This window comes from Oreochromis aureus, linkage group 23 (assembly GCF_013358895.1).
Source record: "Oreochromis aureus strain Israel breed Guangdong linkage group 23, ZZ_aureus, whole genome shotgun sequence".
In the NCBI taxonomy this organism is placed as follows: Eukaryota; Metazoa; Chordata; class Actinopteri; order Cichliformes; family Cichlidae; genus Oreochromis; species Oreochromis aureus.
Genome location: NC_052963.1, coordinates 11846998 through 11874049, shown reverse-complemented (window position 1 = coordinate 11874049; position 27052 = coordinate 11846998). Strand labels below are relative to the sequence as shown.

Sequence of the window (27052 nt, the reverse complement as noted above, 5' to 3'; positions counted from 1 at the left end):
CTTTAGTCTAGTGGGAGGAACATCCAAGCGAAAACAAAACCTAAAACCAGACCATCAGTGATGCGTTCCCTTGTCAAGAGGCCTCAAAATTGCCTCAAATGACACTCGATGTCTTTTTTTTATCAAGTTAATTTCCTCCTTTCTGCCTCACAATGATAGGACTGCTGGCCTAGTTTGGACCTCTGAAAAGAGTCTTTTCCACCCCAATCATTTCCTCCATGTATTAGTTTTCGGAAGCCGCATCCTCTGGAGGCGGGCAGATGATAATGTCACAGAGGAAGGAAAATGATGGTCTGCCTGCTGTTTGTACAAGACTTTGGCATTTGTTGTCACTGGGTTTGGCATCACTGGCAGGCACACTGCCATCGAACCCCCCCCACCCCAACTCGGTCAAGCCTTCATCCACCCTCCCCGCAATGACCCATATAGGTGCTTTGAATTGCTTGGCAGGCTTGAGAAGATTTATCTGGGCCCCCCTCCCAGAAAGACCACTGGGATTTAAGCATGTGGTGGTGGTTCGAGTGCATAAAAAACAGCTAAACATGTAAGCAGGTTGTCGATTTTTGATTCGTGTACGTTTGTGCGTCTGTGTCTGTGAATTGCTGCTGGAGTTTGTGACAGCTCTTTGGATGCAGTTGAAGGAGATATGCTGTTTAGTCTCCAGGTGTTCTTCTTCAGACACTCACTGAAGGAGTTTTGTGTTTTTTGATGTGTGAATCACTTTTGGGAAGGTACATTCTGTTCTCTTAATATCCTGGATGAGTAAATCGAAAGCTGTTTAATAGGATTAACTGCATGTAAGACCCCAAAAAGCTGATTTAAACAGGCCTCGTAAAGTTAGGCCATCATGAGAGTCTTCCATCAGGCAACGTAAAGAGAACAATAATTAAGTTAGAAGACCAAAGAAAGTTTCCTCCCCAACTGTGATGACTAATACTCTGCCTTCTCTCTTCCACCCTCCTTGCATAATCCCCCAGATTAATTAGCTGTGTGTTCGAGTCACTTCCTGTAGCGCGACCCTCAAATGGGCTCCCTTCTCTCAATCTGGCCTATCGACTTACAGGGCGCCAGAGCGTTTTCCCTTTGAAGACCGCTTGGGCTTCAGAGGCAACCAAACTCTCTGATCTGGCGGCTAAAGGAAAGGGCTCCTGCAGTGTGCCGTTACAGGCTGATAAAAACTTAGAAAGAAAAAAGAACAACATTTGGGTAACACACACACACTCAGAGGGGGGAAAAAATGACGAATAATTTGGTAGTGAAAACAAGAGGCAGCACGGAACAATGACAATCTGGCTCCTTTGGTAATTTCCTGTCGGCATTCATTCGTGTGATGTGGTCGTGACTGTTCTGCCGGGATCAATCAAACCTGCGAGCAGATGGCATCGCACTCCTCCAGCGGACTGGGGATTGTCTGTGAGGTTTTTTTTTCGTTGTTTTTTTTTCCTTCAGAGATGGTAATTGGCCCGCTATGTCACGGACCGGAGCATCCTAACAGCCGCTGCCATTGCCACCGTGCAGCAACAACACCTTTCGTTATGCTTAGCACGGCTCATAATGTCCTACCCATGCTGCAGGCTCCATTTCTTTTAAAACTCCAGCTTGTATTAAGCACGGCTGTAATTAATAAGGTGCGACTGCAATGAGCTTGGACGAGGGAAAAACACATTTCAGGATCAGCACTTTCATTTATCCAAGTTTGCCCCGCCCCCTGTATAAAATTTGGACAACTTTGGCTGCCTTACGACACGCACCCACGAGGCCTAGATAAGTCCAACATATCTCCTTCTGGATCGGAAACTCTGGGCTGCGTTTGCTAACAGGGCTTGCATTTAGGTGAAGAAAGCTTATGTAGATAAATGGAACCGTGTGTGGGAGCCTCAGCAAGCTGTATAAAAGAGAAACAAAGTAATTGCATGTGTACTGTATGAGTCTGTGTGTGTGTGCGTGTGTGTGTGGCTGAGACGCCGGGCACTTCAAAGCTTTGATGTTGGAGCTCCTAAATGAGGGCCACCAGAGGTCCAGACTAATGGGACATCATGGGGAGATTAGAGGCCAAGTGTAGCAGGCTGACAACACAGTATTATGTGTGTGTGTTTGTGTGTGGCAGAAATAGAGAGCAAGAACATAAGTTTGTGTGTGTTGCTCCTTGTGTGTACTGCTTTTGCAATTAAAAGTGAAAGTTTTGGCTCCAAGTCTGAGAGGGAGTTTGCAGGAAGTAATTGGACAGGAAGCATCCAGTTGTGGCCACGAGCTTTCCGGCGCTCGTGCCAAGAATTCGACAAAAAAATGTAAAAACGCGTCAGAGTTAAAGAAATCATCATCGGTTTATTCGTTATGGTATAAATCCTTTATTAAATAATCATAACAATAATTATAATAACAATCATAAAAAGAGCATTTCTGTACAAAGACCCCTTTAAAACAACAACAACAGCAGTCCTAGCAGTGCGAAGGGTTAGCGGTGTGTGTGTGTGTGTGTGTGTGTTTGTGTGTGTGTGTGTGGGGGGGGGTCCTGTCCTTCTGTGTTTGTTTCGTTTGGTCCTCCCGGGTAGAAGGGGGCGCTGTGACTGTCGCTGGCAGTCTCAACTTACTGTATCCGATACTGGCTCCAAAGGCAAGCTGGATCCCCGAGGCTCCAAGGCACTTTGAAAAGAGTCAGTGGGGGTCCAGAGATGTGGGCCTCAGAGGAGAGAGAGAAAGAGACAGCGAGCGTAGTAAGGGTGGATGGGATGTGATGCTGAGTGCGAGAGTGTGAGAAGCCATCGTTCCCTTTAATTTCTAGATTCTGCCATACTCTCGGTGTGCGCGCGCATGTCCAAAGTTTTTCAGAGAGGAAAGACGCGTATTTGTGTTCTGTATATACATCCGTATATACAAGGGAAGTGCGTGGATGTTTGTGTCCGTGGACGGGGAATTTTAAAGGCCTTTCACTCCCTTCTTCTCATGGCTTACAAGTCCAATCCAAGCATGTGCGACAAGACCTTTTTTTAAACTGTTTAAAAAAAACACGCTCGCCTTGCTGCAACAGTAAAAATTAACACACGCACAAAAAAATAAATCACAAAATAGGCCACAACTAGCCAGTAAGTTGAGGTGGGACGGGGGTTCTGGTGTTGTGTGTGTCGGTGGGGGAGGTGGGTGGCGGGAAAAAAGAGGGGATAGGTCCTTTAAATCATGGCTTTTGAGGTCCACGTGTAAAAGAGAGCCAGAGAGATCCTCCTCTCTGGTCTCGATTTCTCCTCAACGTTCCTTTTTTCAACATTTCCACCAACAGTTTGCTTTTAAGGCGTTGTTGTGTGTCCGGGCACACAGTCAGTCAGTCGATTGAGAAGAGCTGTGTCTGACTGCATTTGTTTTTGATCCCATTTACTTTTTTGTTTTGTTTTGTACTCGTGAAAGAGAGAACATCGCCCCTACGAGGGAGAGGCAGGGGATTTTTTTTTAGTGCTCTGTCAGTCATAGTTTCTTATAGCCTCTCTTTCTTTCTCTTTCTACAGTGCTTCAAACTCTTACCAGCAATCCATAGGTTGCACCAACCAAAGCTCCTTGACCTTTTACCATTAACCGCAATGTAAACGTGACCTTCTCTTTGACAGGAACCGGCAACAACAGTCTCCGACAACTAAATCTAACAAGAACGTCTCTGCCAGTAAAATAATGTGTTAAAAAGCCCCCCTCCCAACACACACAAACACACACACACGTACACACACACACACACACACACACACACACACACACACACACACACACACACACACACACACACACACACACACACACACACACACACACACACACACACACACACACACACACACTTCCTTTGCTTCTTAAAACAAAACAAAACAAAACATATCTGCTGTCACAGACTGGGTAACAGGCCAGAACTAGAACATTAAAACAGAAAGTGATCGAGCAGTGAGACAAACTCGAGGGGCATCGGTGACTAAACAGACCACAGACTGTCAGGAACTAAGAGGATGACTGAGGCTGATAGGTAGCAGAGTTTACAACTGAACAAAGGAGCCAACGGTCCACACCAAGGAGCTAACTTCTAGGCCACTGTGTTCACACGTGATCCAAAAAACAAAAGAAAAAAAGACGCTTTCTAAGCACGTTCCTAACCTACCACCTTTCCAACACGATGTGTCTGCCTCTCTGTTTGTGTAGTTTACAGTATCCACTTTCAAAACTAGACCTCATACAAATCTATGATGCATCTATAAACGTTTCTCTGTTGGTGGACCAAGAATCTGTTCTTGATATGTGTAGATATTTACTTTTTAGGCCCAGAACGGAACAGTCCATCAGTCTTTTACTCAGTGGTTCATTTTCCATAAAACTACCAATACTGGACTGTGCAATGCTTTCCGAAACAGGAAAACGAGTTCTCGTTTGAGCTCGAAAGTGGCTTTCTCGTTGCCTGTGTGTCCTGGGATCTGCGCTGCTGAGGAATAAAGTGAACTGAAGCAAAATGAAGAAGATAGCAGGAGGTTTTCACAGCATGACTGTCATCCCTCTCTTTCTTTCCATCTTCCTTTTCCTTTTCGAATCGCCTTTTCTTTCTCACGCCTCGGTGCAGCAGCGCTGTTGGTTGAGTTTGACCTTGTGCTTGAGGCCGTCGTAGAGTTCGAAGTTGTAGTTCTCCAGGGTGGTGGAGGAGCGGGATGACAGGCCGCTGTAGGAGCAGGTGCAGTACAGCAGGAGGCCGGCGCACACCGCTCCAAGCAGGACGCCCAGAGAGCTCATGACGATGATTGTGACCAGTATGGGGTCAAGGGTGTACAGCCACGAGTTGTCCTTTTCTGAGACACGCGTGACTGGAGGCTCGGATGACGGTGACGGCGTGTTCCTCTCTGGGAACTGTAAACCTGTGACAAAACGGGAGGTTAGTATGACAGGCAAGGAGTGATTGTATAAACCTGTTATTGTTATTGAATTATTGTAGAGATTGCTACAGTTAATGATGATATACATGACATGGGGAGGTGGGTTGCAAAGTGGCTTGGAAAAATCAATTTTAACACGAGATTTTACAATTACAGGCAAACTGCTATTAATGAGATCAGGTGATCTGTCAGGAGTGCAGGTAAACTTGACTTCCTGACCCTACCTCATCTTATGTGATGTTTTTGACTTACTAAAGAGAAAAGATTGTATCAAACATCTCTAAAGTCATGAATTGTTGTGAGTAGAAGACAGAGAAAACCTCTAGAATTGGATGACCCCCTATGAGCAAGCACTTGGCAACAGTGGGAAGGAAAAACTCCCTTTTAACAGGAAGAAACCTCCAGCAGAACCAGGTATAGCCATCTGCCACAAGGGAGATACCTTACAGAAATGTTCTTTATAATTTATAAAAGTACTTTATAGAAATGACAAAAAGATGAAAATTAGAAGGTTCTGGTGTGAGCTCCATGTCTTACCTCCACCTAGCGGGCCACCGTAAATTCGTCCATCACCGCCGGGTCTCTTAACTATCAGACAGAAGCACAGGACACACTGACTTTAAACACCAATCCGATTTATGCATAATTCTAGCTATAATTACAACAAATAAATGAAAACATGGCTCGGCGTTTGCCTCCACAAGGTTTCCTTTAAATGCTCGCCAAGTGTCTAACTCGAGTTCAGTGTCTTTTTACACAATCACCAGAAATAACAGCAACCCTTTGCATACCGTTAACTGCTTCATATTTGCTGCTAGTTTTGATATTACACACTCATACTCATACACACACTTATAAATAGAAAAATATGACTTTATTAATAATAAAGATCATTCAGATACATTCCTGTCAAACACACAGTCATCACATGGTATATCGATGGTGTAAGACTGCTCATTCAGTGTGAATAACAATGCAAACATGTCATCAAACCATTAACAATTCCCGTCATTATCGCTGCTGAAATCATCATTACTGTTCGACCGGTGCATTAGATCATCAAAGAAAAGAAAAATAATGGAGACAAAATGTCAGCAGTTGCTCGTGCTTTGTGTGAAAGTAACAGATCTGCCAGGTGGTGTGAACTGAACATTGACGTGGATGTGAGTGTCTGAATTGTGGCAAGCCCTCCCTCCCAGCACTGTTCGAGCCCAATAGCCTGAGAGTACTTAAACTTTAGATGGGTTTTCTTTTAACTTTGTGCACATTTGTGTCCGCGCGTGTGAGTGTGTGTTTGGGCTCTCTTGCTTTTGGCAAGCAGTCAGGAGTGGGAGTAGCTGCTTGGCAAGGCACACGTCTAGATCTGGTGGTCTCTGATGGCCACCGGCATTATTAATACTGTTTCCAGGGCAACTGGTAGTTGGCAGGGGATTGGGCGATCGAGGTGCGGTGGATGGGAGGGAAAAGTGCTTACCGCAGCCCTAATAAATGTTATCTGTCCATTAACTAATTATGACTATTAGAGGCTTGGAAGCATAATGGTGTTGAGATGGCTCGAGTAGGGTGTCCGGTCCCTCCTCCCCCCAAGTTGATTTAAAAGCACATGGGCACAGTGTGCCAAAAAAAAAAGTGGAGCTTCTAAATTGTGACAACAAATTGAGGTGCATTTCTGCTGAGCTGCGGGCTTGTAGGTGATGGATTTTTGCAGCAGTGACAAACCAGGGAAAGCACGCCCCGTTAAGCTACAGAGTGAAGACCTCAATTTCATTCAATCCAGGGTGTTAAATTGAGCTCGTGTCAAATCTCATCACCTCTGTACCAACTGATGAGAGAGAAATTGCCGCCAGTGTGTCGATCTCGGTGACAATTACACGATAAAAATGGGCTTTTAGATCCCATATGTGTTAAATATTAGCGAGGAGTGCATTAGCTGTGTCTTATTTTATGTCACCGGCCAATAATGGCATCTTATGGCACTAAAAAGGAAAAGAAGAAGGAAAAAAAAAGCCCAACCCTGAATGGCTGAAACTCTCTGCTCTGGTTTTTATAATATCTTGGATTCCTCTCAAGGATGAACACATACGGCAAAACCACTTCGCTTATGGCTTCCAGCTGGTCCGGTGGCATTGTGGGATTTGTAGGAGCGTAAATCAAGGACCGAAGCGGCGATGGCAGACAGATGTGTCTATTTACAACCCTAAAAACAACAAGCACATATTCACACTGGAAAACACGACAAGGCTCGGCTCAGGCACGGCTTTCATCTGGGCGGCTCAAAGACACGGAGAACAACTGGAGTGGGTGGTATGAAGCATGAATGGGAGTGGAACAACGTGCTTTATTACACAAGAGAATCAAGACGAAACACTGAAACACTGAAGACGGCCGCATCCATCACTGACTGATGCCTTTATCGAGAGAAAGATGAGACGTTCAATCAAACGGAGCTGGTTATCTCCGTTTGCGAAGCAGGACTTTTTAAGTATGATGGATTTGCATTCCTTTGTTTTGTATTTTTGTGAGTTTTTTTTTTGTAAATGTGCACATGCTTTGTTGAAAAGGACAATGGACCCCCCCCCCCTCTTCCACACATCCCGTTTCTGCTCTCTTACAAACACCCTCGCTATTGGCACAACTCATATTGCAACTATCCTGTGGTTGTGTTATTACAGAGATACCAAGAGCTTCATTTTCTGGGCCTTGCCAGATCATTTCCACAGCTAGCAGTTTTCTCCCCCCTCCCTCCCCCACGTCTCTGCCTCTCTCAGCACTGCAGGGTTCCTCGTGTCTCTGGGGTCTTGTTTTTGCCTCGTGGTTTGGCAGCTCTGGCTGGCTCCTTGCAGCAGAACCAGCTCAGAATCCCCTCCCCGTCCTCTTCCCCCTCACATGCCTGTGTGTATGTCCACGCTGGGGTCATTCCAGAAGGACCGTTGGGGTTATGAGGAGCCAGACGGTACTCAATGGTCCGAATCAAGCTGTTCAGACAAATAACTTACTCAGACTTCAGTCCTCTCATCAGGAGCAGCATAGTGTGAAATGTCAACAGCAAAACTCCTTAATGGAACAGGGAAGGAAAAACAGCAACCGAAGCTACATCCATTAGAGAGCGTGTGTGTGTGTGTGAGAGAGAGACCACAGTGTTTCCTTTGCCAAAAAAAAAAAAAAAATATCACTCAGCAATTTAGGACAATGTCTTTGTCGTCATCATCACCGCTGGGGGCTGTAAACTAAAGCAAGTGAGGGTTCGTCGATCTTGCTGCGCCACGACTCTCACTGCCATCGACATCGCAGGTCGGCGTCGTCCTCTGACGAATACAGTGCAGCTTATAAGCGCTTCGCTTTTAGCAGAGGGTACGGTGTCGGTCCCGGCTGTCCAACCTCACCGTCAGGACCGGCTCCACCCCTGGGGTGGCCATACTGGAGGACCAGTTAGAGTACTGGAAGCACTGCGAAGAGCTGTGATAGGCCACAGACAGCTGGCTCTTCTTGGTGGCCAGGTGTTGTCGACAGCAACAGAGGGCTCTGACCAAGATGGCCGCTGCCAGGAGAAGGAGGGCGCCCCCGGCAGCCATAATGTAATACCAGTGGATGGGCAAGGGAGGCACAGGAACGCCTCCCCCTGGTGGAGAGATACAGAATAATTGGCCAGCGGGAAAAGAGAGGAGTGGCACTTGTTTTTCACTTTTTAACACTGAATTCGTCTGATTCTATCCCTAGTGGTCGTCACTGTTCGAGCAGCAGGCGTGCACCTCGTGTGAGCATGCACAAGCATGCCAGTTGCAAAAATAAAGAAAGAAAGAAATCTCCAAGGCCAGAAAAGAAAGAAAGAAATGCATCCATCTCTGTCACGTAGCTTGGGTTGCAGTTGGAGGACAAGTTTTCACACCAAGATCGTCAAGAGATTTGGTTTGAAATCGCTCCAATAGTTGGAACCAATCAAGTGCAATGCAAGCGATTTATTTCTTTTATTTATTTATTTATTTATTTTTTTAAACAAAGCTCCAGTGAGATTTCTTGGTGTGAAACGAAAGCCAAAATAATTAGTCATAAAAGCACTCACACACATTGACTTAAGGAGCTTCCTCTTCCTGTTTCACACTGGCACAGGAAGTCACAAACAGCTCCTTCATATCATCTCAGAACCATGCAAGGATCAGCGGGAACATCACACGGGAATCCAGCGTTCCAGAGCTCGCGCTCTCTCTCTCTCACTCTCTGAGCTCATATTGGACCGGGATTTGTTATTTAGCTGGCTCGAGTTGTCAGATTTTGTTTTGAGTACATAATTTATCCTGTTCTCTGTTCTTGGTTTTTCATTTTCCTTTTTTTTGTGTGTGTGATTTCAGTCATGCATCAGCATCCTGGCCAGTCCTCTCCTTCTCAAGCCAAAGAGCTGTCTCCTCGGAGACCATCTCCACAGATCCTCTACTCTTCTGCTGCTCCTGGATTGAGTTCCCCCTCCCCCACCCAATTCTCAAATTTTTGGTAAGAACCAGCTAACCGGCTTCCAAGAGGCCTCTACTCCTCTATCCAAGTCTACTAAAACAAACCCTCGAAGACAGAGTGGAAAAACTTAAAAAAAAGAAGAAGAAGCCCACATGTTCTTTCCAAAGCTGATGTGGAGAAGCTGTATGTAGGATGTCACACTGAACTAAGGGGAAAATGAAGCGGGGCTGAATACATCCTGATTTTTGGACCGTGTCACATAATTACAGAGGGAAATGGTGCGTGCTCCTGCTACTTCACACTGCACACACTCATTAGGCAGAGCTGACTTAGGGAGAGGAGACAGAGACACCCATGCTCGATGCTGCTCAGTCACTCTATCTGATTGCTTTCCACTGGGGATGCTGGTGTGTGTGTGTGATGATATTAATGTGTGTGTTTGTCAAGGGTTAGACACCGTGTGCTATATGTGTGCGCGTGTGAAGTCAGAGGAGTAGAAAAGCCGAAGAAATGCACACACATCACATTCGCACTGAAGCCTCCTAGCTCTTATCTTATTGGAAGACATTATGAGATGCCAAAACACTAACATCAATCTCATAGGGTCTCCTAGGACGCTCTAAATATTTTTCATGAGGCAGACAGTTATTTAAAACCCTTCAGGCTGTGCTAGAACAGAGAATATGTAGCCCTTTTCAAATATGACTCCTTATGGCGTGCCTGATTTGGCTTGCTTCGCACGTACAGTCTTTCCTTTTGAGACCAATCCTTTGTTTCTGCTAAAACTGACAAGGTAAAACAACGAGCTACTGAAGCGATCTATCCTGTAACTTCATTAAAATTTGATGAAAATTAATTTGGTGTTTGGTGAATATTTGCCATTAGTACTCATTTTGAGACGTCTACATGCTGCCGGTGACGTGGCGAATCAGCTTTAAAAAGTCTGGAATCACACAGCTGTGGCGGACTCTTCTTCTGTGCTGTCAGTGTAAAAGAGTGATTTAGACTAATTGGTTTTTCTTTTAGTGGTTCAGACCAAGCAAAAAAATAAACCCAGGCTAGTGCATACCGACGGGCAGGAAGCAAGACCACAGGAGAAGTGACTTCACACCAAAGTCAGACTCACCTGGATTTTCGGGAGGAAAAGCCGCGAAGGGTTCTGTGAGGATAGAGAGGCGGGCGGGAGACAGGAGCGGGGGGGGAGAGACAGCTGTTAGATAACTTTAAATATAAGAGAAAAAGTCAGCCAAATGTCACACAAATGTCACAAGACTATCAAACTCCTCCTGAGGAAATTTTAAGTTAATTCCTCAGATAACGCACATGAATTATGGCATTTACAGTGATTCTTTGCTAGAACGCTGTTTCAAACAGAGTATATTGTGTTTGCCAGGAATTTGAGACGGGAGTGTATAGTGTATAGGCTATGTGTGTGTGTCTGCATTTGCAAAGTTCACGCATTTCAAGTAGTTTATCTGCAGCGTCCAGTAAAACTGGAGCGGGCTGTGAATGCACAGAGCAGAACCTTCACTTTGATTGCCTGGAATGCAAACACAGAGAAATGATGTGTGTGTGGTACATGGTGTGTGTGTGTGTGTGTGTGTGTGTGTGTGTGTGTGTGTGTGTGTGTGTGTGTGTGTGTGTGTGTGTGTGTGTGTGTGTGTGTGACTGGGGTGGGGTGGGTGAGAAAGAGAGAATGGGAGTAAAGGAGCAGGGGGTCCGACTTGGGAACTGGCGCCTTTTGGCGGGAACGCCAACGTACTGTGAAAAACTCAACTGTGTTTGGTGATAAGCAGCATCCCAGCATGCTCTGGGAGTGGCAAAGGAGGAGAGGGAAGGGAGGAAGGAGGAAACACAGCAGCAGGGAAGCAGGAGGGGGGCTGGGCTATCATCTTTGCCTTCCAAGCTGCTGTGCTGCTTAGACTCTCTCAGGACTCGCATGACACACACGGAAATATAAAAATGACTCAACACAAACACACAGAAAAACACTGGCCATACACATGGACACACACACACACACTTTCCCTCTGTTACACTCTGCCACCCCACCCCCGTCCCCATGTTCCCACTGTGGTCCGGCTCCAAAGCACACTGGACGTCAGTCAGAAGTGATGGCGGCAGGTTTTTGGCTCTGAACCGCCGGCTTGGTCTCTGATCTGTTTAAGACCCTCTCCGAAGCCCCTGCTCAGGCTAGATTAGGGAGGCTACGCTGGAGCTCGGCTCGCGCGAGGCACCCAGAAACTTGCTTGGGAAACAGCCTGTCTAGTAATTCCCTTTGATGGCTCGGGAAAATCTCTGTTTACAAATACGACAGAGGAGGGAGCGCAGGAGAGATAGAGGGAGAAAGAGAAGAGAAATCTAATGAAACATAGATTAGCATCGCCGGGGCCCACGGGGCGTTTATGGCCTAGTTTTCCTATTCTTCGTTTCTTTTCTTTCTTTCTTTTTTCGTGGAGGAATAAACGCTGTCCCTCCCTCTTCTTCCTGCTTTCATCTCTGTGTTCGGTGGGCTCTTTGGAGGAGAGGTTGTCTCTGAAACTGGGATAGCGAGTGAAGGATTGGTGTGTGGTGGTGCTGGTGTTTCTCACTTCATGTGTGTCACTGCTCAAGGACCTTACGACTGAAAGTCGAGGAGGTAGTAGGGAGCGGTAGACTGATGGGAGGGTGAGATAATGTGTCATGAGTGTGTGTGTGTTTATCTTTAAAGATTTTTGGCAAGAAGAAGCAAAAAGAGAGAAAGAAAGCATGTGTGCGACTTACGTGTACACTCCGTCAGTGGGGTGCTCGAGCTGATGTGGATGTTATCTATCCAGATGTGCCCTCTGGTGCCGTGCACAAAGTAACCCTCCATCACAACCTACCACAGCCGAAAAAAAGGAAGGATGAAGAGGAAGAGGAGGAGGGAAAAGTTGAAGGAAAAAGAAGTGAGAGAGGAAGAGGAAGACGGATGACAGGATAGGGGGGTGGAGGCACATTGAAAATGGGGACAGCAGCAGGAGGAGGAGAAATAGGATAAAAACTTAATACGGTGCCTGCGATTTCAAAGTTGCACTCAACACTTGCAATCATCCTCCCCTGCTCTGCAACCATCTCCCACTTACTTTTTTATGAGAACATTAACTGCTTGTGATGTCTCTGACGAATGCACAGCAAACTTCCAAACAGTCCCACAGCCAGAGGGACACTACGACGTACTTTATTTCAAAGTGACACAGAGCTTAAAACTGATACTGTCACATGCTCTGCTACAAGTACAAGTGTGTACTTTAGCTCTAGAAGGGTCACATGGGCAGCTGAACTACAATAAGCAAGGGGAAGACACACAGTCATGGCCCTTTTATACATGGAGTGTTGTGCTACTGGCGTGTACACCTGTAGCTGAGAACAATACTGCAGCGGCTACCATGGCGAGCAGGAATAGAAGCAGCTGTGTGATAAAAAATAACACCAATGCATGATGTGGCCAACAGGCCAGGTATACTGGGAACTGAACCGTCCTCAAGACAGACTTAAAACTCTGGAATAGCTTTAGAGCTGTAACTAGAGTAGCAGATAAAAGTTGTGGATAAATGTTTGAACACTTAAGCTAAAAATCTTGGGTAAACAGCTGAAGCTGAAGTCTAAACATGGCTGTTACGCTGAATGAAATGGCTAAGAGCCTGCCTGAAAGTTTAAAATAAGTTCAAGTTAACAGATTTTGACATTTAGGCGGTGGTGAGTGCATATAATGTAGCTTTGGGGGTATTTAAGATTGAAAATATTAACAGCCTACTCTAATAAAACTACAACAGAAATGTTTTCCCTTTCTGGGTAGCATATAATAAAAATGTCTAACTCAAGATTACAAAGCCTGATTCATATATAACTCAATAATACTGGTAAGAAGCTTGATTCTTTCATCTCCCATTTGCCTTCTTTTTAAGTATTTATTTTATAAGCAAACAGAGTTTAACCACTACCTGGACGCTTTTAGGAGATCGAGGTAGTATGGTTCGACCCTCCTTCCAGACGGGGCCCTGATCATCTGTTAGCGTCCACAGGACTGTCTCTTCAAAGTGGGCATCCTGTACCAGGACCCTGAGGTGGCCCTGGGCCTCCCCCGATATCTGGTAAGAGAAGACTAGACACAGGGGCCCAGTGTCGGCGGTCAACACAGGGCTCAAGAGCCGAGCTCGCTGCTGCTCAGTCTTTAGGCTTGCGTCTATGTACAGATAGCTGTTGAGCTCTGAAAGGGAAAGAGAAATGAGAAAAGACAGAACATGAATTTCTCTAACCCGACCAAAATGCGATATAAAAGTTGCCACATGCACAATCCTGTTCTGTGAATAGACGTGTTGCATTTATCCCAAATCTGATACCGTCAGGAACAAAAATAAAAATTGTTGACTTTGGTGAATTTCACAGCAAAAATGTGAAACTGAGCCATTTCTGCATTCTCTCCACATTACCGAAAGTGAGCGGGGTTTTGTTTTAACCTTGAGTTCGCTGGTTACTGCAGTCAAATGAAAATGAAAAAAATAAATAAACAGAAGTCTGATTTAATGGATTTTCATTCAGGCCTCGAGGCAATAAAAAAATGAGAAAATGAATGGTTGTGTAGACTTTTGATATTCACTGTAAATGGATGCTGCTGCAGTTAGTCTGTGCGGCAAACACGGAGCGCGTACACGAAGGAATCGTGTGTGCGTACAGTGAGAGAATTATCGTCGTTAATCATGACTTAGACACATATATAGACATGCACACATGTACATAATGGCTTTTCACACGGTTAGACATTTCCAACATGACCATTCAAAGAAAAAACGAGACACTAATCACCAGTTGCTAACAGGAATGGGATCACCACAGCACAATAGTCATACCAAACAATAAGGATGTGACAAATATAAACACAGAGAAGAATAGGTCCACTGAGAGCGTCGTTCATACACCGAGTGCTAGCAGAACTCCAGCCAAGACCCTTGAGGCGTTTTTTTCTTCATTCCCTTTCAGGTAAATGACTTAACCAACGGAAAAGTCCAACAGAAATGCATCCCCCTCCACTTGTTTACACCAGAGGATGTTTAGTTTGCAAATTGGAAAGCGACACGAATTCCATTGTGAGAGACCGCATGTATGAGTGACTGCCTGTGTGAACGAGAAGCACAGATTGCATTGTGCATGCCCGCGTACGTGTGAGAGAGCGACTCGGTGAGGTGTCTGCTGAGGAATTTCTTAAGTGGGCCCGGTGGGAAAGAGTCCAATATCAACAATCTGCAGATTAAATCACCTGCTTTATCAAGAACGACTGTGTGTGTTGGTGCCTGTGTGTGTTCCAGCAATTAAGCGCCTTTCTGTTTTACAGGTGAGAGAAAAACTACCACAAGAGTAAGAAAGCATACAGTTATTTCTGTCCGGTTTCAATCGCAGTAGCATCCACTGACACCGCACTCAGGTTTGCTGAGTGACTCGACTAAGTGAGTGAGCCTTTTTTTGCTCCGTGTGTCCAGCAGATCACACTGGAAGTATCTGGGGGGGATAAATCTTCCTCCTAGTTGACAGCTCCCCTCTGCCCGCCATACGCCCAGAGTCGCCTGTGTGTGACACTTCAGACAGCGTGTGACAGTGCGTCCCTTGGCCCTCTGCAGCTTTGAATGAATGTGTATGTGTCACTGTAGGAAATATATAAATATATATACACCTGGAGAGGATGTACAATCAGGTCTCCATGAGGCGTTTTATGACTTATTTCAATGTGCGCACCAAAGCTTCCTCCATCATCATCGCCTCGCATTGAAGCGGAGTCTGTTGCCCCCCCCCCCTCCATTGTTGTGCCTCTTGTTCAGCAGACGCCTCATAATCGAGGCTGCCACGCCGCACACAGCAAAAAGACAGCATTATTAATCTATTTCACAGTGGTCTGCTGTTGGCATGAGGAAAACAATGATTCAGTCTACAAAGCCCAGTTTATCACACTGGTACTAACATGATAAACTAGGAACTCTGATTTAGTATTAGAGTAGATGGTGGCTATTTCTAGGATTGTGTGTTATTACTGTACTGGTTTACTGGTGTCAGGTGCGAGGTCAAGAGGTGATGAGTTTGTGGTTTCTGGGAGAGGTGAGGAAATTCTGCAGAGGGTTACAACAGTGATTTGATAGGGGCGAAATAAAGATCCTGCAGGCTGGCTGGGATATCGTGACCTTTGACCCCTGTGGGAAAATCAAAGGCTCGCACGGCGTGTCAAAATGGCTGGAAATGATACTTCAGGCATGAAAGCCACCACGGCCTGTCTAATGAAAGAAGCCGCTTTGAAGCGCCCCCCCGTCATAGATTTTTTATGACCTGAAGAGGTCACGCTTCAAGAAAATTTCCTCCCTTTTGCCACGAGGTCTGCTGTCCTCCTGAACATGACCGAGGTGACATCACTAAAGCAGGTTGGGTGTGTGTGTGTAGGGGGAGGGAGACTGGACCGCTTGTTTAATTTTCTCCAGCTGCAGAAATGCTAAATCTTTCATGGAGACTTGCTGGAGACCAATGAATTTTAAAACAATCTTGGGATAACGATCCCTTACCCTGAAAAATTATAAATAGTGCAAAAAAAAAAGAAAAAAGAAACCCAGCAGGAAACCTCTTCTGTACCTTTTAACAACCTGCCAAACGCTGGACTTTTGATCTGTGGGTATGCGTAAGAGGAAAATGAATAATTATTTCTTCAAGGAATGCCTAAGTAAATGGAAGTCTACACAGCATCATGTGGGACGTGCCTGAGGTAATTGCGGGGCAGTAAAGGATGGCTGGGGATAACCGCTCGTCTTTGGAATCTCCTGCTCTGAACTTAATTGGAGCCGCTCGGTCTTAACCCCTTCCTGCCGAGACTTCACTCTGACACGCAGAGGTGAGCCGCTGCATGTCACATGCCAGGCTGTGTGCGCTTTCCGTGGAGGCTGTTTTCCCTCCGATTCCCTCAGTTCATTTTCATTCTCATTCACTTGGAAAGAGCGGCGTGGCTGGCACACGGCGTCGCTGACAAATTAGACTGGTTTCAATTTAAGGAATTATTTTAAAAAAGGGGGGACTCAATGAATGACTCCATTTAATTATCGAAAATGCAGTCTTGTCTAGACCCAAGGAAGTTGATGGAATAAACGGCATGCTTGTGCAATTTCTGCACCCAAACAGAAGTCTGCTTGCAGCTGCATACATAAAAGCTGATACCCCACAGTAAAAAAAAAAGGAAAAAAGAAAAGAAACTGGGGTTTCTGTAGTGAACCTGAGCTGCTAACTGCACTGTTCTGTAAATCCATCCGGACATAACTTCAGATCTATTAAACGCATGCTGTGCAGAGGAAAGACACTGAAGGAGTCGGACCAAATATTCACATTTCTGTTAAGGAGACTCACCGTTGCTGTGCAGGGACCAGAGCAGCGGGGCGTTGGGGTCGTGCGTCCACCCACACAGGCCGTGGTCGAACTCACACACGGTGTCTGATGGAGGAGAGGTGGCCGCTGTAGAGGTGGAGAGCAGCCAGGGAGAAAAAGGCAGCGTAAGAGCGAGAGCCAAAGGGCAGATAGGCGCGAGAAATCAAAGTCATTTCAGATACAGGAGCATTCGCAGCTGATCTACATAATGCCATGCAGCGCTTTCTCAGGCCTTTCATCTTTCTTATTACAGCTTCCTAATGATGCTATCAATCCAGCATTTCTTTGGCTCTTTCATGTTAAACACCTGTCTCACCTGTAGTCGTGACAGGGACCGTGGTGGTTTCGACGTCAGCTGGCAGCGTGGGTGTGGTGGTGTCTGCTGGGGTTGAGGTTTCTGCAGGAACAAACATAATGAAACTTGGGTCAAAGGTGGCCCCTTAAAGCCAACTTCAGACAATGTATTACTGTAAAGAGGGCAGCAAAATGAACTGCTGTTTGTTAAAGACATTATTTATGTGGTGATATGTCCTTTGGGAGCTGCACATTAGGGAGGGCCAGGAAATACAAACGGGAAAGAGGAAATGATAAACTCACAAAGGCAAAAAAACAACAAGACGGAAATGAAGTCTTTAATAATAGCTCTCCATTGTGCCTCTATAGATCATAGACTATACAAAAGATAAAGGTAGTCTCCGGGTGTAAAAAGTGAAAGCCATACAGGTCATGGATTCTTCTTGACACTCAGCAGGGAGTCAGAAAGGAGTGAGACATAGACGGCTATGGGAAAATGACCCCTCTTCTCACTTGATTTAATACAGCAGAGAGGAGTTTTTGCCCTCAGTCACTACTTTTATATCTTCTTCATTAGAACATCACGCTCATTTTGCAAATTATGGTCTTATTTAAGAGTAAAATACACAATAACGGAGAGGATCTTTCAGGGGGTAGCTATCAGAACCACCCCTTACATCATCACATATAATGATAGTAGCATATGTATGCATGATTCCTATCTCCTAGATGAGTGGAACAATCTTGATACAACTTTGCATCAACATTACCTAGGCCACTGAGAGTGCCGGCACCTATGTGGTTTATGTAAATATTTTATTCAAATCTCACAATTCAAAGTTCAATCGGGTACCGATCTTGCGACTGCAATCAATGTGCGCATGTTTGTTGACATTACGTGTGCCTATATTATTTTTATTTAGTTTGTGGATGTTCATTATGCTTTTTACTGTCAGCACAAATTTTAAAGTCTCGCCGGTGCAGCCGAGCGGCTGCTGATTAGCGATCGAGTTCTTGATATAAGCCGCTAGAAAAAGTCTAGAAAACGGCGCAGAAGAGCAGACAGCAAGAATGCGGGATAAGAAGACGTAGTTTGGGTCATCGCAGTAACTAAGAAAGTAAGTAACATTTCTTTTTTATTTTAGTGTGTTTCATAGCCAGTGTGACGAAAAAATTGTTCAAAGGCTTCAAAAATGGGCGATAGCAAAGTAAGCTAGCAACAGTTATTAGCACAAAGAACAGAAACAGTGAACTTGGCTCAGTAGCAGTGTTGGTCAAGTTACTTGAAAAAAGTAATCAGTTACTAATTACTGATTACTTCCCCCAAAAAGTAATCCCGTTACTTTACTGATTACTTATTTTCAAAAGTAATCAATTACTTAGTTACTTAGTTACTTAGTTACTTTTTAAAAACACGATTTACAACCTGAATAGGTGATAAAGCGATAGATCTTTCAGCCCAATTCTACTTTTTCTGCATAATTCATCATACAAAATGTAATCAAATGTAAAAGTCTCTTTTTAAAACTTGTTTTATTAGTTTTAATCTTTTAACTTTATGCATCAAGCAAAAATTAAATTATATGCAACATTCTCTGACTGGAAGAAATTTGTTTAACATTTAAACCTATTTTCTGCACATTCCAGCATATAAAATAAAATATTTTTTTGTGTTTACACTCACTCTTTCAAATAGATGCAAGTAAAACACAGCAGAAAATAAATAAAATCAAAGACTAGCGGTCCTGTTGCTCTATTTTCACCTGTAAAGCAGGACTGGGGTAGGCGGAGGAGGTTTACCCTGGTGCAGGTGTGCTGCAGCGGTCAGTGGAAGAATCCGCGAGTTTCTCTGTGAATTTCACATTACGTCAGTAGCGCACTCGCTGCTTGCTTGGAAGTTTAGGGTTTTTTCGCTGTAAAAAGTAGTTTTCTTCCCACGCACAACGGACACTAATGTTTTTGTCACTTTTATGGAATCAAACTCAAAATAAGGTCAGTACTTCCACGCTTTAAACGCTGCATGCTACACTCTGTCCCTTTTCGATATATTATGATCTGCAGACAGCTGTTGTCACGAACGTCGCACTCGCTTACGCCACTGTCATGAGACGTTCTCGCAAAAAAATCACGGTTTTAGTAACGCAGTAACGCAGCGTTCCTACGTGAAAGTAACGGTAATCTAATTACCGTTTTTGCAATAGTAATCCCTTACATTACTCGTTACTTGAAAAAAGTAATCAGATTACAGTAACGCGTTACAAGTAACGCGTTACTGCCCATCTCTGCTCAGTAGAAACATAAAATAACAAGTTTGTTTGATCCAAGCAAACAAAAAAGAGCCACTCAGAAGAAGCAGGAAAATTTGACTTTTTGTTTTATGAATGTTGATTTTTGTTACGCTAAAACAGCTAAGGTCTCCGTTAGCATGCACCTGTAACAGGACAATGCAGTTACGCTGCTGCTTGAGTTAATGACCTTATCATTATTTTATCATAACTCAGCACATAAAGAACGTGCCTACGAATCGTACGTGGCTGAATTTACGCACGTCGTACTGAAACCACCTCACTGTACTACTTCATGTCTCCAGTCAGAGGAAGGCACAGAAAACCCAAGAGAGCCCTTGTCATGTTGTGTCTGGGAGCTCAGGCGTCAGAATCTGTCTACCATACATACTGGCTCGGATATGCAGACGCACAAATGAACAGGCACACATGTCCACATGTTAATACACACACACAAAACAGGCTGGCGCTAAGGCTGATGGATGGCTCTGTCTAACAAACTCCCCTCGACCTCGGACGGGATGATCGCACTCTGGGACCACTCTCTCGCTGTCAAGAAGGGTCTAAAAGCGCACACACACACACACACAGACACACACACTCCATCACCCATTCTGCTGTCTGTGTGAACTGTTGTGCGTGTTTGTCTGTGTGCATTCGAGGGCCTTCTTCACTCCATAACTCATGCGCGCTTGGAAGGAGGGAGAACAAACACAAAGTGAAATGTATGATTTTCGGTCCTCCATTAACGTCAACTAAATCTCGCATATATCAAAAAGAAAGACAAACAACACACAGAGGCATAAATAATCCAGCAGTTTGCTCATTAAAAGATGTCACATGCACAAACACACACACACACACATGTTGAGCAGGCTGCAGCTGGAATGCGAAGTGGTAGGAAGAAAAAATAAAAGCGTAGTTATTAAGAGCAGATGGGTTGACCCGGGTGAGCTGTGGGAATTTACGTAGAAGTTTGGGTCAGCCAAAGATCCAGATGTATAATGAAAAAATAAAAAATGCAGGTGTTTTCCCACTTTTACATTTAGTCAGCCAACTTGTTTTTCTTTCTGTTTGTCTCTTTTCTTCAAATAGATTCAAACATATTGCAGACATTTGATGACGGTGACTCCTAAAAAAAGGCTAAGTGCACTCTCAAGCCCATTATATTTCATTTTCCTCTGCCTTTTTCTTACTTAGTCCATCTAAACAAGTCCAAGACTTGGATGCTTGATGATCGTGTGTGAGACGGGAGGTTGAACAGACACACACGAGTATCTAAAAAGGAAAAAAAGCGTGACATGGATTCGGCATGTCTAACGCCTGTTAGTGGCAGTACTAGAGGCCTCCTGCTGTTAAGGTTCCTCCTTCTGTGAGGCTACCATTATCATTTTAAGGCTGCGAAAAAAGCAACGAGGGCAACAAATGCACCGTGATACGCTATTGATCTGCTTAAAAGAACTTCCCGCGGAAACGAGTGCAACGGCGCCACAGCTGGAGAAATGGCAGAGATGAAAAGGCTGGCCACAGCTGGCGACTGCTTCTGACATTAACCCAGCGTTAATGTCACGTCCTTTATGCCAGCTATTAACTACCTAATTAGACTCTTATCGCTGCCGGTCCACTGGGAAGCAAAAGCATGGAAAGCAACGCTACCCTCGTACCTCTCCTCCACCAACCCGACTTTCAAATGGTCCACCACGTCTTGTTCAGCGTCTCCTCTTTATTCCTCCTCTTGTGTTCGCTCTTCTCGCCGTCTTTTGCTTTTTGTGTGTTTGCCTTTTTATTCCATTCTGACCTTTTGGGTTCTCTAGTTAAGTCTCAGGAGTGGGCGTTAAAATAAACCATCTACACATTACCTGAGCGCGCGCCGCAGCTAAACACACACACAAGCAGAGAGCGCGCAGTGGAGTCCATTAAGATTCTGCCCAGCTCCTGAGTACTCTATGCTTTCAAAGGTCAGGCCTTGTCACAGTGTAAATGTGCTGACCTTTCCAAGGTGTGACAGGAGTGTTTGGGGGGCGATGGGAATGGGACTGACTTGCGCGCTGTTTGCAGGGTGTGTATGTTTGTGCGAGGCGAGGGGGAGGTAATGTGTGTTAACGTATGTGACCTGCCTACCATGCCCCGAGCCCTGTCCTTGATGCGTGCGAGGACGGTGTCGCGAGAGCTGCAACTCGCGGGTTTGTTACACAGCAGAGAGGGAGCCTTGAAATGCAGGAACAGTCCCTCTGCAGCAGAGTGTTGTCTTACATAATGTGTCTGCTGCTGCAGGTGATGATGCAAGTCATCATCATGCGCGGGATGAGATACCAACACTTAGAACCGGGGGCCCTAGGCGGCTGGAAGGGGGTGGGGCAGTGCTGACATAGATAATCGAGATGCACGCTCTCATATGCGAACGCACATGCTCACAGACAAATTCTTCTGCGGGCTTGCTTTTCAGTGCACACGCAGTCGCCAAAACACACACACACACACACACACACACACACACACACACACACACACACACACGGTCGTGAGGGCCAACCCGCCCTGTAAAAAAAGACATTGCTCACTTCCAAAGAGTCTGACTCAGCAATATGTCAGAGAAGAGGAAAAAAATCTTCAATTATGTAGAAAGCTTTTCTGTAAATCTTTCCCTGGCAGTACTGAGTGCACACGCGCACACACACACACACACTCAAACACACACACAGTGATGGATGCATGCACGCAGATATACATACACCCCAAAAGAACACAATGGGATAGACAAGTAGCCATTATTTGATATTTTGCCGGGTGGGGTTAAGTGCTCAGATCAGGGTTCATCCTCACACACACAGACGCACACACCATCACTTCAAAGATTGCATTAATTTCCTGGAGAGTTGCCCTAATCGCTACTTGCGGGACTCTAATGCTAAATCAAGCCTTCACCTTAAAAATTTAATCATTTAAGTTAAGGGTTATTGCTTTTTTCTCCCCCAAACAGGAGGCAGGTTCCCTTATGACATGAATAATGCAACAGCACAAACAACAAAGAAGCCAAAATTCCAGAGGCTGGGATGCTGTGAAAACACTGGGATAATGGGCTTCCTCAAAAGGCGGAATGATATAGGACCGAACTGAGAAAAATGTTTCAGAGCGATCATCATTTGAAAGCTAGCTCTACTGTGTTTACTCGAATTATGGAGAGAGGACAGGCAGCTTGAGGTGTGTGTGCGTGAGCATGTGTGAGCTCTACTTTTCAGTGCTCCCAAGACTGAAATGAGCCTACCTGGATTTTTTTCCCCTCTAAAATTTCATCCCTGAGCTCATAAATTTTTCATTCTGGGAGTACGTACACTAAAAAAAAAAAAATGCCACTGTAGAGGATCTGTGTGCAAGTCAATTGTGTGGCAACAGTGGGGGGGGAGGAGCAGGAAACTGAAGGAGTCAGGACCAACAGCAGCGAGCGTGGAAAAGAGGTGCGAGTGATGAGTAACAGAAGGGAGGAGACGAAAAGAGAGGAGGCATGGAAACAAAGAAAGAAAAAAAAGAACAAAAACATTTTTAGACCCACGCACTGGGCCTCGGGGTGGGAAACGAAACAACTGCAACCATGTGGAGGAATAAGGAGAGAGAGCTCTTATTGTGCTTTAGTGCGCTGGGGATGATTTGGGGATAAATTTCATCCTCTTACTTTAAATCACAATAAGGTGAAAAGTAAACCGAGAACATCGCTGAAGACTGGAGAGAACGACTCAAAAATCAGAGGGGACGGGGAAGTGAATGATTTACGGGATGTCAGCGGTAGTCCGTCATCCCTGCTGAGTTTTGGTGGTCTGTGAACAATGTGTGACCCTTAACAATAGTACTGTGTGTCACGTTTCCCCCGAACTCTCCACTCCATCTGCAGAAAGTCGACTCTGTCAAGCGGTAAACCCTAAAATACTTTTTCATTTTGTTCCCATTTTTTAAGTTGGTGTTTAGTGTTCATTGGTTTCTGTACTCTGCTTTCCACATGTCAATCATCAGGCAGCAGCTAATGTGAAACACATTGTTTCCTGTGCTCTGAAGGAGCTCCAGGGGAGGATAAAATGCCCAGGGACCAGGTGTTTAGAGCAGCAAGCCTTAAGCAGCAATCATAAACTGCATGGGACTTCCCTCTGTTCATTTTTTTAAACCGTACATAATGATGGATTGAAAATATTGGTGCTGCATCTTTGCACAACGAGGCACATGCAAACAGACCTGTGCACATTTACATTTATATTGTAGACTCTGTGGTTACTTTGTGTGTGTTAGCTCTCTGGACGTGCAGTAGAGGTGATAATGACAATTGCTCTTCAACTGTGCTCTTCATCAGGTCTTGTGGGAGCGCACAAACGCACATAAATCGCCCTAATGAAAGCGTAGCTTGACATGCTTGTGTAATAAAGTACGTGTGAATGCTAGGAGTCTAGGGAACATGCATGAACACTTTTCTCGTTTCCTGTGGCGCGTGGGGTAAACGTGTGTCAAAACATGCATATGTACTCATGTATAAGCGCTGTTGTAAATGTTGGGCTATACTGCCCGGTCGCAGAGGGAGTGGTAAACAGTGAAGGTCCATGTGTGCATGAGTGCTGGTGATAGTGCGTATGATCCGACAGCACTTTCACATCTGGATAACAGACCACGCTGGAGAGTGAACTGATAAATACTCTCTTACTCTCTCTCTCTGGGGATGCATTCATTTAAACCAAGCTCTGTCCACTCGCTGCTGCTCACGGTGCTTGTGGATACTTAAAGACAACCTAACACAAAGCCCGGTGTAATAATATCAGAAATAAATCAGAAATAATTACTTTTCAAGGGTGCTATCAGTTTCCCTTTCTCAGCTCACACAGGGTGTCTCTTTTCACCTCTGGCATTCTCTAATGACTCTCATGCATATCTAATGTGAGGCTCGCTTTTCTAGTGAGCCACCTTCCTCAAGGTCCATTCACTTCTGGTTAGAGTTCATTACAGCGCAGGGCAAATAATTCAGCCTGGAATACTGTAGGCAGCAAATTATCATATATGTATATAAAATGATCCTGTGTCAAACAGATCACCGCCGAGCGTCCTACCTGGAAGGTCACAGCCCAGAATCTCCACTCTCATCCCAATGCCTGCCGGAGACCACCGCTCTGGATAGAGCCGGACATACTGGGCCACCGTCTCCTCGAAATGCCGGAGCTCTGGGGTGTCATAGTGTGTGTTCCCCTCAAAGATCTGCACAAAAAACCCCCAACACTGCAATGGTTACTGAACTGGTAAAAAAAAAAACCCACACACGAGCACCCGCTCTTCATCTGCCCGCCTCCCCTGACCCACCTTTGGTAAGCTAGTCTTGCTGTCCATGATGAAATTCCAATCTTTCCCATTCAGGCTGTGTGCCACTTTGTACTTCCTGACAAATGCCCGGTTATCTGTGGCCGCTCCACTTCCTGCGTCTCCTCCCCTCGCTCCCTGGGTGATGACTCCGCGCACTGTCTTGGCTAAACCCAGGTCCACCTGTAGAGTTTAGACTTATAATTTAATTCAATTCAGTTCAGATTTATTCATATAGCACCAAATCACAACAACAGACACCTCAGTGCGTTTTATATCGTACGATAAAGACAGTTAAAGAGAGAAAACCCAGCAATTCCACTATGAGCAAGCACTTGGCAACAGTGGGAAGGAAAAACTCCCTTTTAACAGGAAGAAACTGGCAGCCATTTTTTGGGGGGGGGGAAACTCATGCATAACAACAATGCTTATGTTTTTATGGCAGCTGTGTGTCTGCGTTTTAACTTAACTAGAAGGTAAAGGTGTATGCTAACATCATTGCTTTAAAGTAATGCACAATAAATGCAAAGTCTACCTGCAGCCACTCCTCTCCAGCCAGTGGCTGCGCAGGAGCAGGGAACCAGCCGGAGCGGCTGGCCACGAGACGGGTGCTTCCGGGATTCCACACCACGTCCCTGCTGGACGAGGTTGAAATCTGGGCATCGGGGAGCAGGCCGGACATCAGCCCCTGCAGGTCCGAACACGGAGCATCTGGAGGGGAAAGGCAGAGAGGGTTAGAGAGTTCTTTAGCCGTTTCCTTGGAAGAAGAGACCACCTAACGCTGTGCTGGTACACATTTTTCCACCGGGGAGCTGTTAGGCTTCGCCGCAGGATCACACTGCTGGCCACTGAGCATTAAGTGTTTAGACTGGAACAAACAGGAAAAGATGAGGTGAGAGACAAGAGAATGGAGGGAAGAGAAAAAAAAGATGTGTAACACAGCACTACTGCTTCATGTTCAATATGCAATTAGGCTGCCATTAGTGAGATAAAAGCATATGTTAAGTCTGCTGCTGAATGGGCACACTTGTCTGCTTTGCATGCACGCTTCTCACATCTCACATCTAACAAAAAAAATACCCTGAGTGCCATATAATGCTGTTCGGTGCATTGTTTCTTTATATTCTGTACAATAGCTTGTCTGCTCATTATGCGGCACACATTTTATGTACATTCGCCGACTGAGAGAAAGTTTTATCTACACGTCAAAGCGCTCGGAAATGAAACTCATTCAGATACGGATGGGCGAGTAGAAGTGAAAATAACTTGCTGAGGGAGTATGTGAGAGAGAGAAATGAGGATTAAGGGGATAAAAAAAAGGTATGACACAAGGAGCGGGGAGACAGAGAAGTAGAGAGTGGAAAGAAAGAGTGGTGAGGGGGGTGAAAATAAAAGCAGAGAAGGAGACTTGGAGCGGGAGATGACGGCTCGGGGAGGCTGGGAAAAGGAGAGAGAAACGCAGAGATGAGTCGCCTGCAGAGACAAACAGTGGGAGAGGGGGAAGGACGGAGGTAGGCGGAGTGAGAGACGAGCGGCGCTGGATGAGCGCGGAGGGCGTCGAGAGAGACGGAGGGGAAGAGATTGGGGGAGATGTTAGTTGTGCTGACGGTTTAAGAGAACACAGATCAAAGTTTCATGCTGTTATGTCACCGCAAATGCAGGAGACGTAAATAATGAATAAAAAGCGCAGGAGATGGAAAACATGTGACTGTGCGTACGTGTTCGCCGGTGGGAAGAGTCTGTGTACATTCCAAGAGGCGTGCATGCTTTTTTTTTAGGTCACGTGCTATATTTAGAAAGCGCCTGTGTGCTGAAGCACCTGTACTGTAAGAGCTAATAGTTATTCCAATAGCAGCTGTTGAGGCTGAGGCGAATCACAGTTTCTGATGTAAGAGCGAACGGGGAGCCATGAATGATTGATTGGTACTCGTTTCTCAATCTAGAGGAGCTCACAGAGCAAAGATGGCACATCAAAAAAAAAAAAGTCTCCAAAACCATGAGAGGAAAGATGGGATGTGGTGGTGGTGGGGGGGTGGCAGCGTTGAGGGAGTCGGAGACAGAAAAGCGAGCAGAGGGGAAGAAGAAGAAGTGGGAGAGCACTGAAAGAAGAAAATGACACTGGTGGTGCCTCTGGAAGAAAGAATAGAAGCAGAAGTTTCCTTTAATTAGCCCGAGGGTTGCCATGTTTAAAACACAGCAAGAGGGATTGTGGGTGCGAGTATAAATACACATTTATGTCTGAATGCATGTGTGTGCGCTTGCCAATGCCTGTGTGTGTTTGATCCGGCCCTTTAAGTTTTAGGAAGTTAAATGTCGTTAAAGCTGATGGTTTTTTTGTTTTTTTTTAGAACAAGTTAGATTTTAAAACAGTGCTTTGTGTTGAACCGAGAGGATAGAGCTGGT

The 27052-nt window shown here is 45.3% G+C and overlaps 1 protein-coding gene across 2 annotated transcripts in view; it reads right to left on the bottom strand.

Annotated features, from left to right (window-relative positions):
- Positions 1-2305: 2305 nt before the first annotated feature.
- nrp2a (neuropilin 2a) overlaps positions 2306-27052 on the bottom strand; it is a 61817-nt gene continuing 37070 nt past the window's right edge. The window contains exons 9-18 of one of the 2 annotated variants that reach the window (XM_031738428.2): positions 25185-25360; positions 24653-24832; positions 24406-24550; positions 17062-17142; positions 16728-16832; positions 13301-13566; positions 12102-12198; positions 10465-10497; positions 5430-5480; positions 2306-4874 (exon numbers count right to left, since the gene is read on the bottom strand). In XM_031738428.2, coding sequence (XP_031594288.1) covers positions 4570-4874; positions 5430-5480; positions 10465-10497; positions 12102-12198; positions 13301-13566; positions 16728-16832; positions 17062-17142; positions 24406-24550; positions 24653-24832; positions 25185-25360 — 1439 coding nt within the window. In that variant the 3' untranslated portion in view covers positions 2306-4569. The other variant, XM_031738430.2, reaches the window with a different exon arrangement.